The 13,900-nt window shown below is 40.0% G+C and overlaps 1 protein-coding gene across 3 annotated transcripts in view; it reads right to left on the minus strand.

The window, feature by feature from the left end:
* Nucleotides 1–10,000, minus strand: part of soga1 (suppressor of glucose, autophagy associated 1) — a 79,566-nt gene extending 69,566 nt beyond the window's left edge. For 2 of the 3 annotated variants that reach the window (XM_020704474.2, XM_011476824.3), the window contains exons 1-3: nt 8,248–9,997; nt 5,307–5,408; nt 4,867–4,989 (exon numbers count right to left, since the gene is read on the minus strand). In XM_020704474.2, coding sequence (XP_020560133.1) covers nt 4,867–4,989; nt 5,307–5,408; nt 8,248–9,201 — 1,179 coding nt within the window. In that variant the 5' untranslated portion in view covers nt 9,202–9,997. Of the gene's footprint in view, nt 1–4,866; nt 4,990–5,306; nt 5,409–8,247 lie in introns of all 3 variants that reach the window. The other variant, XM_023956415.1, reaches the window with a different exon arrangement.
* Nucleotides 10,001–13,900: the final 3,900 nt, after the last annotated feature.

Below are 13,900 nucleotides of genomic sequence, written 5' to 3' on the forward strand. Positions count from 1 at the left end.
ATGATTTTTGGCAGTCCCACTGAAACCTTCTACTGTATCTGGACTTCAGCTTTGACGGATTGTCAACAGTATCAAATTATCAAAAATGTGAGGATTAAAGTAAACACCAATATTAAATTATTGATAAAACAGCGCAAAAGAGGGCAAAAATGGCAATAAATGGTTACCTAAAATGTGCTAAAACAATCCTCTGGCAGCTTTAAGTATTTAACGAATCAAATAAATCTGTTTAGGCATTTGACCAATCGGATGGATGCCTTCACTTTGTTGACCAATCGGATGGAGCCCTTTTATGTTAGATGTTCGCCTCCTATGTAGACGATGGTCATTTGGAATATAATATTTGAACAGTTCCAGTGAAATGGAAATTACATTTTTGGTTGTTTCGCTATCTGTTCATGTATGGCAAGTTATATCGTCATCACGTTATTGATCAATGTTCATCAATATTATATTAAGTTTTCCACATATCGTGCAACCCCAGTGCCTCATGTCATTTTTACTAGAACATGTTTAATCTCCCTTGACTCAGTGCTCGTGCATTTTAGGATTTATCCTTAGATAATTGTCTATGCTTTTAGAGCTCCAAATGGCTTTGCCTTTCCTTACCTCTCAGAGTTGCTGCAGCCTTACTTAACCTTTCAATCACTCAGGTCAGTTGATCAGTCGCCCCAGAGTGAAGACTGTGATTTTGCTGCTGCAACTCCCAAAATGTAGAATGCCCTGCCCTTTTATATACAGATTACTTTTATTGATTTCTTTTCTTTTTTTTTTTATCACTAGTATATTACCGGTAGCTTTCATTTATTTTTTGGTGCTATTTAATTTAGCAAGTTGCTTAGTGTGCAGAGTTTTTTCTTTGTTTTTTTAAAAAGGACTTTTTGAAGTTGGACTACAATGAACTGGGGAGCCTCTTGAATGGCACATGACTGACAGTATCAATGTTAAGTTCTCAAAATCTGTGCATAAATGGTCAATGTCACATTAAAGAGGCAACAAAAACTCAGTGTGTAACAGAAATACTTTTAGTTTTATGAAACCGTCCCGTTTGGATGCACACGCACGCTGCAAAAGGACCTGTGTTTTTTTCATATTTTGGCTTAAAGAGGAAAACGAGTTCAACACAGCAAACACCCTCTGAATCTCTTCATCGCCCACTGACAAAACCAATTTGCTGGAAAAGAAAAATTCTACTAAAATTTAAGATGGAAAGCTCTTCTGAAAAGTTCAGATAAAATGAGAACGTTTGGTAAACTACTGAATTAATTATCTATGGAAGCAAATAATTACTTGTGTGTTAACTTCATGAGAAATCAAACAAGTATTTCCTTTATTCATTTGTGTGTGTGTGTGTGTGTGTGTGTCCAGATGTCTGTGGCCTGTGGGAATGGGAGAAGTGTGTGAGCAGGACAGGAAGTGATGAGGTTATTTCTCATGGACACTGAGGCAGCTGGGAAAGCCCAGAACAGCCACGCTACCACACAGACACACTTATTGTCACAAAGTCAGATGTTAACAAGCAAACCACAGAGATGCCGAAACTGGTCCAAGGAAAAGCATGTGACAAAGTGTTTCACAAAAAATTAAATACATGAACATTTGCTCTTCATTTCACCACCAACTCACTAAACTTTACGAGGGAGAACTCTGAAATCATGAGAACAGCCTGACACACAGGAGATAGACGGCTTTGAGAGTGCACATTTTGCTGATTTGGTTGCATTTGCGTGGGAGTGACTCATCAAACCTAAAGCCTAAAGCACCGACAGTAGTTAAGCCACTTTTCCAAAGCAGCTCAGGACAGAACTGCTCAGCAAGTTAAGGTCAACTCAGACCACAAGGTGCTAAAACTGGCTTTGGCCAATGCAGACTTTAATTCAAAAGACCAATTTTGTTTTGTGTGTGGGGAAAAATAACTACTTTGGTAGTGTAACACTTTTGATTGTAACTTATTAAATAAAATGATGTTTGTATAAAAATTTTCAGCTTTTGTATTTAAAACCGCTAAAATGAATAATGGCTTTTCGTGAGTTAAATTCACTGCAAACACTGGGACCACTGAACTGTTTTGAGTTCTAAATACGATAAATACAAATCAAGGCCTCAGTCACCCATATGTGTCTGTATGGGTGCATGTGACCCAAATGGTGTGGGTTTTGGGGTTGTCCGGACCCGTAGACAGGAGCGGCCACAGGTGATATGCAACTCCCTGTAGATCAACCATAGGGTGCCCACACAAACTTTAGTCTGAATGTCCAATTTCGTCATTTCAAACAGTCAGGTTCGACGGCAAGGACCCCACAAGGAGCACGCAAATGGAATCAATGTTTTGGTAGTTTTTCCTAAGGAATAAACATTTTATAATACACTTAAAAGCTAAAAAAAAGATTTTGCATGGTATGGGCCTTTTATGATTTTGTGTGGGCCACCTGCGCGCCCATGTCCACACATAAGAGCAGTTGTGATTAAGGTATAAATCCCTTTAGCAGGGAGGGATTTCTGCTGATACACCAGAATTATATAACAGAGTATGAGCGTTATGCAATAAGTTCTTTCAGAATGAATGTCCGATGATTGGACATATTAAAAATAACACTGAAAGCTAATGCACTTAGCTAAAGGAAGTTTGCCCTGACACTGTAGAGGACACTGTAGAGGCATCTTAAACGTCAACAGGTCACCAGTTTTTGTGCCCACATTCATGCATTAATCAAGTGTACAAAAATGCAACACACAAATAAAAACATGTCATTGCACAATTAGTGTAAGACATTTCTTTGAGAACAGAACTTAAATGGTCATTTGTTTACCTATTCGACAGAAATCCTAGTAAGTTTTTGAAAAACTCAAAATTCGGATGCAAGCTCATTGAGCTTCTATAACTTATAGTACATGGAATTGCAGCTGGCCTGTTGAAAGCCATTGTTTTTCATTTAGGTAGCATTAAAGAGATATTCCAGCCCAGCTGAGTCACCGCAGTGGGAGTGAGGGAGGCTAATGATGAGAATGAACAAGGCGAGTGAATATGAGAATAACCAAATAGGAGCTTATAAAGTGCTTAATGCACTAACACAAGCAGGCACACACATGCACACACACAACCACAATGTGTAACCTGACCTGCAGTCTGAGAGGCTGTGGCCCTGCTGTGAGGAAGACACAATCAGCCTCGTGTTTGGGAGAGACACTCAAAGTCAGCTCAGGTTTGCCTCTCAGCTGAGTATTTCCTTCCAGTTTACAATCATCTTTCTCAACTGACAAAGACTTTTTGCTTTCAACAAAGGCTTCATCTGTCATCCAAGACATAAGCCATTCTGCCAAAATGAGGACATGACTGATATTAAAAAAAAACAAAACAACAGAAAGTCAACGCTTCATCCTCTCAATTTGATTGGCTCATTTGAATTTTCAAACAAAGACCAAACCCTCTCAGCTAACAGTGGGAGGGTCACTCATAAATGTACAGCCATCCTTTTCCTTTCCCTTTTCCATCTGTCTTCCTTCCACCAAAAACCATCCAGATGGTGAGACAGCAGCTGAGAGACAGACAGCAGCAGCAGGCAGAAATCCCTCAGACTCGCACTGTCTCGCTCTGAACATGCATAAAGGCCTCTTTGTGTCTCCATCAACATGGAAAGCATTGCAGGAATGCTGCGAATTTCACGGAGAACAACTACGGTCCTGGTTGAGTTCTAAAGTTTACCCGGAGCTGAGTATGTTTATGTGCCAAGCGTCTTTGATTTAGGATTCCTAAAATGACTGGAGTGACTGCTGTGTGAGCGAGAACTCAAGGATGTTTGCATCAACTGCAGCAGTGCAAGTTCAGCTTTGTGCTAGCTTGTTTTGGTTGGACTAAAGACGAATTTGTTCATGTAAACTGATTGTGAGGTTTTCCAAAACAGTCCCCATGCAGTGATCCCTGCTTGTAACAAGATGAAGCAAAAAAAATACAGCATCACAGCTTCAACGCTATGGTCCAAATTGGCCATAAAACCACAAAAAAAAAACAGACAAATGTGATCTAGGAAAATGATTCATGCAAACTGAAAAAACAAACCTTTGAGGGTACGACTGTTTGACTGGTTTTAGGATATTTTTCATTGTAGTACTCATTTCCAGAAATAACAGTGGTGTTGAAGTACTGATGCACATCATTACATTGCCAAAAAGAAAAAAAGGGTTCAGGACAATGGAGAGATGGTTGAAGTACTTTACACAATGTCTTGTCCTCTTTGATACATTTTTAGTGTTTTTGGGCAAAAGGAGATCTTTTATCACCAAATGTTTGTTTACTTAGTTTGAACCAACGATTTGGTTTATGTCTCTTCTATTTTGTGCATCATCTTCCATCCATCCATTTTCAGAACCCTCTATATCCCATTCGGGGTCAGGGGGCTGCTGGTGCCAACCCAGCTACTGCTAGGCAGTGTACACTCTGAACAGCTCATCAAAGATTTTGCAGGACCGCACCCTGGCACACACTTACATTGGACACCTTAGGACCATTTACAGATACCAATCAACATATGAAGCATGTTCTTGGGCTGTAAGAGGAAGCTGGAGTGACAGGAGAAAACCACGCATGCATGGGGAAAACATACAAACTCCACACAGAAAAGTCCCAGGCAAGATTCAAATCAGGGCCTTTTTGCTCTGAGGCAAGACTGCTAACCACTAACTCTTGAGTTACTGGTAAAAGTTCAAAAAGGTATCCAAAAACTTGACTGAATAACTTATTCAATCTCTGATACAGAACTCTCACCTCAGGTTTTCATATTTCTTCAGTACTTTTACTGATTTTTCAGGAAGAGCTGCACTTTTATTTCGTCTTATGCTCATTGTCAACCCACAGCTCAGGATTCTTACTTTAACGTCTTGTTCCAGCGTCCTTATCAGTTCTCCATCCACCTGGCCAGTTTGGGCCACTCTGAGAGAGCGCCGCTCTACTTTCCTCAGGCGGTACTGCAGGATGCGGCACGTCTTGTTTGCCTGATAGGAGACAAGTCAGAAAATGAGGCTAGGTGTCATCTGTCTAATGGCTGACAATAGTAACTGAGAAATAAAGATGAAGATCAAGAAAACAAACAAAAACACGATGACATTTTTTTAAACTGTTTAAAATTATGAATAAAACATGTTTTGTCCTTCTTAAATATATAAACTTCATGATTTAAGGTTAGTCTTCTTGCTCAATCCAATATTCATGTTATAATTAAACTTATTAAATTTCCACGCGAAAATAACACATGACAAAGAAGATTTCGTAAATATCCTGCAATAAATCCATCTTTTAAGAAGCTCCGTACTTGTTCTAGCTGCTGCCGCAGCTCCTGAAGCTGGTAAACATCTTCCTCCATGTACATGTCCCTCATCTCCAGCATCTCAGACCTCAGGCCCTCCATCTCGTCCTGGAAACGAGAATAAAACGAGCATATAAGTATGGAATTATTTTTGACAAACCTAAGAACAAATAGATATATTAGTTAAACATTTGGTCGTAGACACAAATGGTAAAAAGATGATATTAATGTCATTAAATTGGATGAAAATGAGATTTTCATTTGAGCCTATCAGCCATGATTTCCTCATCCCTTCTATTCATATGTAAGATGTAGTGCTAGTAATAAGTCTTTAACCATCAGAGACATACAATGTACTTCCAATACGATTTTCAAACAAAAGCCTTTGCATCTAAGCATGTGTGTTAATGAGGAACAGCAGAAGAAGGAGCTGTAGTAAGAGTAGTGCTGTCATCATTTACTACAGCTGAGAATGTGGGTCAGCTTCTGCAGAGTATTGCAGCAAGCTACAACCGACTCTTGGGATGTGTGCGTTAGTGTGCATGGAATACCAAAGCAAGTCAGGGCTCAACAGCGATTGCAGCATGCCCTCCTGCAAACTGGATGATAAGCATTTACATTTTGACAATTAATCGTTGAGGGATAAGCAGCCATGTGGGTACGTTTGATTAAGGAGTCTTTCTTAGAAGGTTTGCTGATGAGCTAAAAGATCTGCATCCGAACACCACCTCTTCCTCTGCAGATGTGCAGAGGAAAAGGATGATCATGGACATGTGGAAGTTAAAGGAGGGCTTTGAAGAAATGAAGAAAGATCAAAAGAGGAAAAAGGAAATGACAAAGATTAAACAAGAAATTATTTAAATGGGCCAAAGTGAAGGTGAAATCAGTGAAATATGATAGAATAACAAAATTGAAATAATAGAGACTTTCAAAAGATGGTTAAACAAATGCCTAGAAACTAAATCACAGAAGTTAATGTGAAGAGACCCAGAGCTGATTCTCTGACCTGATTTTCTGACCTAAGATGGAACAGTGGAAAATTGGTTGTCATGTGAGCAACCAGCCAGTCAGGACAAGAAATCAACCAATCAGCTTTCACCCGCAGAATCAGAGGGGACATGCTAAGCATGAAAAGGAATACATGCTTCTGCTGTGATTACACTCCTCTTTTCATGTTTCTAGACTACATTTTTCTAAAACTGAGTCTAAGACACATTTTCAAACGTTGCAGATGCATTACTTTGTGACATTCAGAAATTCTGGATCTAGTTCTTTACTTAGGTACTTTTTTGGTGTCTCACCATAATAGTTTATTGGTATTTGGGGGATCATTTAGTTGATGATCAGATAGTTAGATTTGCATTGATTGATTTTGAGCTGGAAGGTCAATTGTGTTAAAAACACCAAAAACACAATTTACATTGGAATGGGTCTTTAAGATTTTAACTTTTTTATGACACAATGCTGAGGACTTTTCAAATTCTGGGACAAAAAATATCAGTAAAGGGACAAATAAAGGCAGTAAACTCCACTTCTGCTGGACTTCAAACTATTTTACATTAGGTATGTAAAATGCAAATAGGTTAACATTTCAGGCTTTTAAGTGAAGCACGCTAAAAGCATCACAGAAACTTGTCTTCGTTCTAAAATTGTATCCATGAGACAAGCATGCCTTAACGCCAACAACTGAATCTGTGGGAAACTAAATCATGGCTTTGTCCGCCAAAGTCCTGATTTAATTTATTATCTAAGTGAACTTGTGACTCAAATATTTTAAACTGTCCACTTCACAGAGCCATCCGTGTGTTTACAGCTGTAGAAAAGCATGTTTGCCAGCATGTTTGAGCTGTGTTCAACATCTACCCACATACTGTGATAGAGCTGCGATAAATTTAAAAAGTAACACAAAACGTCAGTTAGTGTGGTTCCCTGAACCCCCATCATCAATCTGGCAGTAAGCAGAGGCTGAACCATATGCAAAAACAAATGAGCAGACAGGTGTCTTTGAAGTTAAAGGACAAAGTCAAAGTGAAATGCTTGGAATGAGTCGAGCAGAGAAACGCCATAAAGGTATTCTGTTTTTAAATGGTTTCTTTGATGACCAAGAGCCTCCAAACTACGGCAACAACAGACAACTTTACTGCAAAGCCTCCCATGAGGCTTCACGGTGGTCCAGGGTGGTGCCCCAGCCGTCCTGTAATGTGGAACAGAAGAACTATAGCGAAAGCAACGACTATAAAGAGTGCATCCAGTGGGCTTTTATCACAAATTAAAAATCACATGTCCCTTATAGGTGGATTGAACTTGTTAACCTTATTCCTAAGATCAGCATTATCTCACTAAAAGTAAAAGAAAGGCACACCAAACAAACTTTTAGATTACAATCTGATGACTATTGTCAGTTTGGGATGGGATTAATGATCCTATTGGAAAAGAAAAGCTGAGGTCATGGTTCTGTAACACATAATTCCATTTTCTGATGGAGCATTTTAACACCTTTTCGCTTTGTATGCATCACGCTGAGCATTTCCCCTGAAAAGTACCGGGTGTGTGCTGCTGATGGCACGGCTCCAAGCCCAATCAATCTCCAACAATTAATGGCTTGTCTGGTCAGTAGCAGTGAGAGCTTCAGAACATGCTCCCAAATTGATCCCTCCCTTCATCAATAAAGCTTTCTGCAGACTTGAACAGTAGGTTAACCTACTGCAGGTTGACGCCTGCAAAGTTGGGAGTTCTAGTCCTCCTGTTATGACAAACCAGTTTTTTTTTTTAGGCGTCTTGGTATGAAGGTGTACAACTGTTTATGCTGATAAAAGCACAGACATACATGGACGAAGCAATGTATTGGTGCAAGCACAAATCTTTGAATAAATGAAGGAAAAGTGTCAAACAAAATGAGAATTGAATTCCAGAGAAAAGCTGGAATAGTCAAAGAATTGGCTCTTACTTTGAGGTAATCATTCTCAGACCTGAGCTCCTCTATTTCCCTGATGAACTCCTCCTGCATGCTGTCCATGAACTCCTCTGTCAGGTCTGAGAAGGCGAGGGAGGTGCTGGCTGGAACCCTGCTGTCCACCGAGGTGAACGACCGTTCCTCACCGGGGGATGCGCTCCCTACCCCGGTCTCCGTGCCCACAGACAGTCGGTCCTTGTCTTTCTCTGCGCACCAGCTGGTGGACTTGGCGACTCGCTGGTTCGCTGCATCCGCCAGCCAGCCTTCCCTGGGCGGCTTGTCGCCCTCCGCTCCGCCGCCCCGGCTGCTCCTTGACTCGGCGTCGCTGCTCATCGCGTCCGTGGAGAGCTTGTTCTCCTCCGAGGCGCAGTCCGACAGCTCGGAGCTGCTGTCGGTCGGGGAGAGCTTCCCGGGCGCGCAGCCAGAGTCCTTGGATAAATCCTCGGACCCTGTGCTGGCGTCAGACACCTTTCTCCGCCCCCCGCTGCTTTTAGCCGTCTTGGATGCCGAGGTCCTGGACACCCCACCGGAGGATTTACTGGTTGTTTTGCCGCCACCCCTCTCAGCCTTCCCGTCCTTCGCAGCGAGGCTCCCCACCGGACTGCGCCTGGAAATGCGGCTTCCCAAGTGGATCATGGCTCCGGGCTTCACGCTCAGAGTCGGGGTCCCGATGCCCCCGCGGATCTTCGTGAACGACCACCCCGGTACATCCTTCGGTCTGGCCGGGGACGGAGCCCGGTGGATCTTTTTCTTCTCGCCTGGAGGCAGCACGGGCGCCGCAGCCGGGAGCCCGGTGGAGTCAGGGCGGTCGCTCTTTCCGCCGTCCGAGCTCTCCGTCCCGCCTCCGCTGTCCATCTTCTGCCGGAGATGGAGTCTCCGTTCCTTTGGCGAGGCGATGGCGAGGCGGGTCGGAGAGTTCTGAACATCAACCTCCTTTGTTTTTGTCATTCATTCCGTTTGGTACCACCCGATAACGGCGAAACGGCAGCCCCTATTCGCTGAAATAGGCGGCAGAAGTTGGAGACGGAACTGCGAGGCGCACAAAGAGGAGACGTCCGGCGCTAATGGAAGCGCGCGCGGCGCAACAGGACCAGCCGGAAGTTCCAAACCTGCAAAACATTCAACGGTTCCGATGCAGCTTTCTCCTGGATGTGCAGTGGATTTAGAGGGAATCCCGCCTCTTGTCTTTGTTGTTCGGATTCTGCATGAACTGCATTGACTGGCCGCTGTTGTTTCCCCTGCCAGGTCTGAGCGAGAAGAAGCGCCGAGGCGCTGTTGTGGCTGTGTGGTCACTATCTCTCCCCTCCTCTCTCCGCCCAGATACTGGGATGGAGCTGTGGAGTAGCGGACTCCTCTGCTTTCTGCAGTTTTCTGTCTCCGCCACTGCAGAGTTTACAGGAAAAAATGTGCAACAAAGCAGAACATGACACATGACATTCAAATGACCCACTAAAGTCTCCATTAAACTCCAAAAAAATCTAAACGTAGTATAAAGCAAAAAGAAGCAAAAGTAAAAATATAAAGTACACTGATAGGCCTACATGTAAACAATAATTTTTGTGTATTTTGGAAACAAAAATGCCCAAATGTCATTTCTTGTATCGAAATAATTATCATGTATTTTTAAATGTCATTTTTTTACTTATTATAAAGTATATAAATTTTTGGTTTTAATGAAACATTTTATTAGTGGCAAATTAATTAGTTATTTCTGGTTTTTAATGACTAATTGATGCACTTTTTTATTTATTAGCTCTAAATTATTCAGTTGTAATGTTGTGTTTTTAATGACCAAATGATGCATGTTTTATTATTTATTCATTCTGAATTTTTTTTCTTTTTACGACTGAATAATGCACTGTTTATCACTTGCAATTAATAAATTCTGATGCGGACCTAAGTGCACTTTTACATTTAAAATATATTTGTATGATCGCAGCAACGCAATCTTTATTTGTTAAGAACCACCTAAGGTTGTTTGTCGTAATGACTGTTCCAAATTTCTAATAAAAAAACAACCACACTGAAAAATGCAATGTCAATCCAAGACAAACGTCTGCAGCTGCTGGTTAACTGAACAGTTTACAGTGAATTTAATGAGTCATCATCACTGCATTTGTGCAAACAGAAACCCAGAAGGTGAGGCAACCTCCATTGGAACTAGATGCATCATCCTGCAATGCACTTACCGGTTTTTGAAGTTCTCATGCTAAAAATGTGCCAACACATGCCACTGAGAAATTTAACCCAATCCTGGGACAGTGAAACACAATGGGTAACTAATTTCCCTAAAAATGAGAAATAATGTCCTATAAACAGTCCTTGATTGCATTAATAAGCTTTGGAATGCATGAAGGTTTTTTGTTCTTCACACCACTGTGACCCAAAAAGCCTCTGAGAAATCTAAAGATTGATTTCTATGTGTTTTCTTCTCCATGACTTGATATCAACCACTAAAAAGTCATCCACCAGATTAGACAGCTTGTTTAATGAAAGGCTTTTTTTGGTTTGCAATGGATTTTTCTTTTTAGCTCCTGTCTAGCTGACCATCATTTAATCAGTGCTGTCTTTACAAATGGTGCCTGTTTGGTGTTATCCTGAACCCAACTCTATGAATGATTCATGAGTCAGCAAAACTGCAGTGTTTACCAATCAGACTAAAGGACATTATTTATTCAGTAGAGGAGGGAATTTGATTTTAGTGAAGGAGAATTATAATAAGAAAGGTGATGATGAAAGTAGTGCAAGTCCTTTAAGTTTAAGACATCAGAAGTTTATATGACGCAACTCTTTATGAGATGGGATGAGAGCCCTGTCTGTGATCAAGAGCACAGTTTTGCATTTGCCATTGTTGTTTGATCCCATCTCTATTCATCTGTCTGTCATGTATGATCATTATCATGAGCGTATCTTTTCCTTTTGAGCAGGAGAGCTCCATTTTAAAGGCAACACAGTCCAGTGGAAACCGAAAGGTTCCTTTTTCCAAAACGTCTTTTGCTAATGTAAAAAACAAACTAAGTCTTGGTTTTACCAGCAGCAGCGCTGTATACGTACAGCATGTTTTAATGGGTTGATCTAACGTGTGTTTTTTATTCCTTTTGATGTGTCTCCGTGTTAGGATATGGGCATGAAGCAATTTTTTTGTAGTATGTCTATGTTTTTATGTCGGTCCATATTCAATAAATAAATTCAATTCAGTCCTTTCCATTCATCTTTGCAATCTACAAAATAACACTTTAAAATTATTATTTTTAGAATCAACCTGAGACACTAATTCAAAAGTTTTTTTTTACCTCTTAATTGTTGCAAACTTAAAACATACATTATCCATGCTGGGTCCTGTTTTAAAGGACTCTGCATTTGGAGGAAAACATAATTCTTTTTGGTGTTTTTATTTTGTTTTGATATACGGATTGTAGAAGCATAAACTTTTAAATTAGTTATGAATGAGCAGCCATTGTGTTAGTAGCAATAGGAATTAAAGTAATAATTAAAGAGAGTTTAAACAAAGAAACAATATTGCCCCACACATAATTGCCAAATAACACCAAATGAGGCACACCATCATTAAACTCTATTCAGAGAAAGTAACTGTAAGTTACATCAACCTGATGGAGGAGAATATCCAGCCATTCAACAATCAAACACTCACACTGCAGGCGCCAATGGTCTGATCTGCCAATCTTTAAACATAATTGGTTTAAAAAGAAGATACCATGAAAAAAGGTCTCATCCAAACACATATCAGCATTTTAAATTTGCTAAAATAAAAATATTTGCAGAAATGTTTTCTCATCAGGAAGCGGGTACATTTTCCTCATTTCTTTGTTTAGAAAATGTTTGTTTCAAAATGTAATTAAAAAAAAAGAAAGAACAATGATTTGCTCTTGCTGGTTGCAGTTTTGCATTCAGTATTTTCCATTCTATGTTCATGAAATTTAGAACTGCATTTTCAGAAACATGTATTTTTAAATCACTGGACGTGATATGTCTCTTCAATGAAATAACTGTAGCAAAATTCAGTCCTAATGTAGGTTTCAGAACTCCAAAAATAAGAAAAGGTTTGTCATTTTCTAAATGTTAAGATCAACTTTTTTTTAGCATCTAACTTCATTTAAAGTCTCTAGTTAGTACACTTGCACTGAGGGCTCAGATTTTTGTATTTGCATGACAAAATATACAAATTACAATAAAGCTGTAAGAATGTAACAACATATTATTGAACATATTTTAATGCTTAATAAGTCCCAGACTTGGCTTTGTTTTAGGTCAGTCACCTTTCTGGATATGAAGCTTGCCTGTTGGCATTAAATCCACACTCATAAAAAAGGTTAAAAATTATTTAACCAGCTTAGATTTTTTTTTAAAAGTCAGAGTAGTTTAAATAATTCTTGTTTTAAAAGCTTTTAAGAATTGTGGCACTTCCATCCATCTTTTTCCGCTTATGCAGGACCAGATTGCAGGGGCAGCAGTCTAAGCAAAGATGCCCAGACTTCCCTCGCCTTCCTCCAGCTCCTCTGGAGGGACCCCGAGGCATTCCCGGGCCAGCCGAGAGTGTCGCAGTCTCTCCAGTGTCCTGCCCAGTTGTGGCACACTGAACAGAAAAAACCTACTGTTGTTTAGATTGTGAGTTTGGAAAGTAAAAATTTTCCACAGCTACATGTTTACAAATTGATGAACATTGGAAAGTCACAGAAGTTACAACATGAAGCTGTAACCTTCCTCTAAATACTTACTGTCTCTTTTCTGCTTGTAGCTATATTCCTTTTAAACAAGTATTTTGCAACTATAACATCATATCCACACATGTAGATAAGTCATATCTGCCAAACTGTACATCGTGTTACAAATGCAAATAACTTTTGAAAGTGATACAAATTCCTACTAAATTACAGTGCATTTAAGCATTTAAGTCTCTTTTAACACTTTCCTTCATTCACATAACACTTTAATGAAAAAAACAAAAACAAACAAGGAGAATTGCATTGGGATGGAAGTTAAATTATCTTCCATCGCCATCTAGTGGTGAGGAGGGAAGCGTACAAAGACATTTCTTCCAAATGGGCAAGTGAACAATACTATGGAACAAGGAACGAAGACTTGTCATTATTTGCACAATAGAGATAATATCGTTCAAGTCATTTGTGGCACTTTAACATTGCATATGAAGACTGAAAAACGTAAACTTTTCAGTATAAAGGGGCAAAAGGCTGTTTTGCTGACTTCAGCTTTTGTCTTCAACCTTGGGTAGTTTTTCAAAAGCTACAAAATGTGACTCGTCAACTTCTAATTGCATCCTTAATATTATGTTAACTACTTAAACAATGACAAAAGTTAATATTTGTAAAATGTTCATTTTCACTGTGAATAACTTGGTTTTTGTAGTTTAATTGTGGCGGCATGATCATTTGTTTGTGCGGCGCATACTGAGTCTTTGTACCGGTTATTGTACAAAAGCAGGACTCTGTGTCCCACTGTGAGCCTGAATAGCAGCCATTTTTCCTTGTGTTCTCTGTCTGTTCCCCTCCTCCTGTCACTCTTTTTCCAATCCTGCTCCCTTCCAATTTTTTTCCCTTGTAGTCACACGGCCAGAGTTGTAATGTAAATTGAGCGAAGGCCCCAATGTCTGATGCTGAAAGAACAGAAT

The sequence above is a fragment of the Oryzias latipes genome, chromosome 7 (assembly GCF_002234675.1).
Source record: "Oryzias latipes chromosome 7, ASM223467v1".
Lineage (NCBI taxonomy): Eukaryota > Metazoa > Chordata > Actinopteri > Beloniformes > Adrianichthyidae > Oryzias > Oryzias latipes.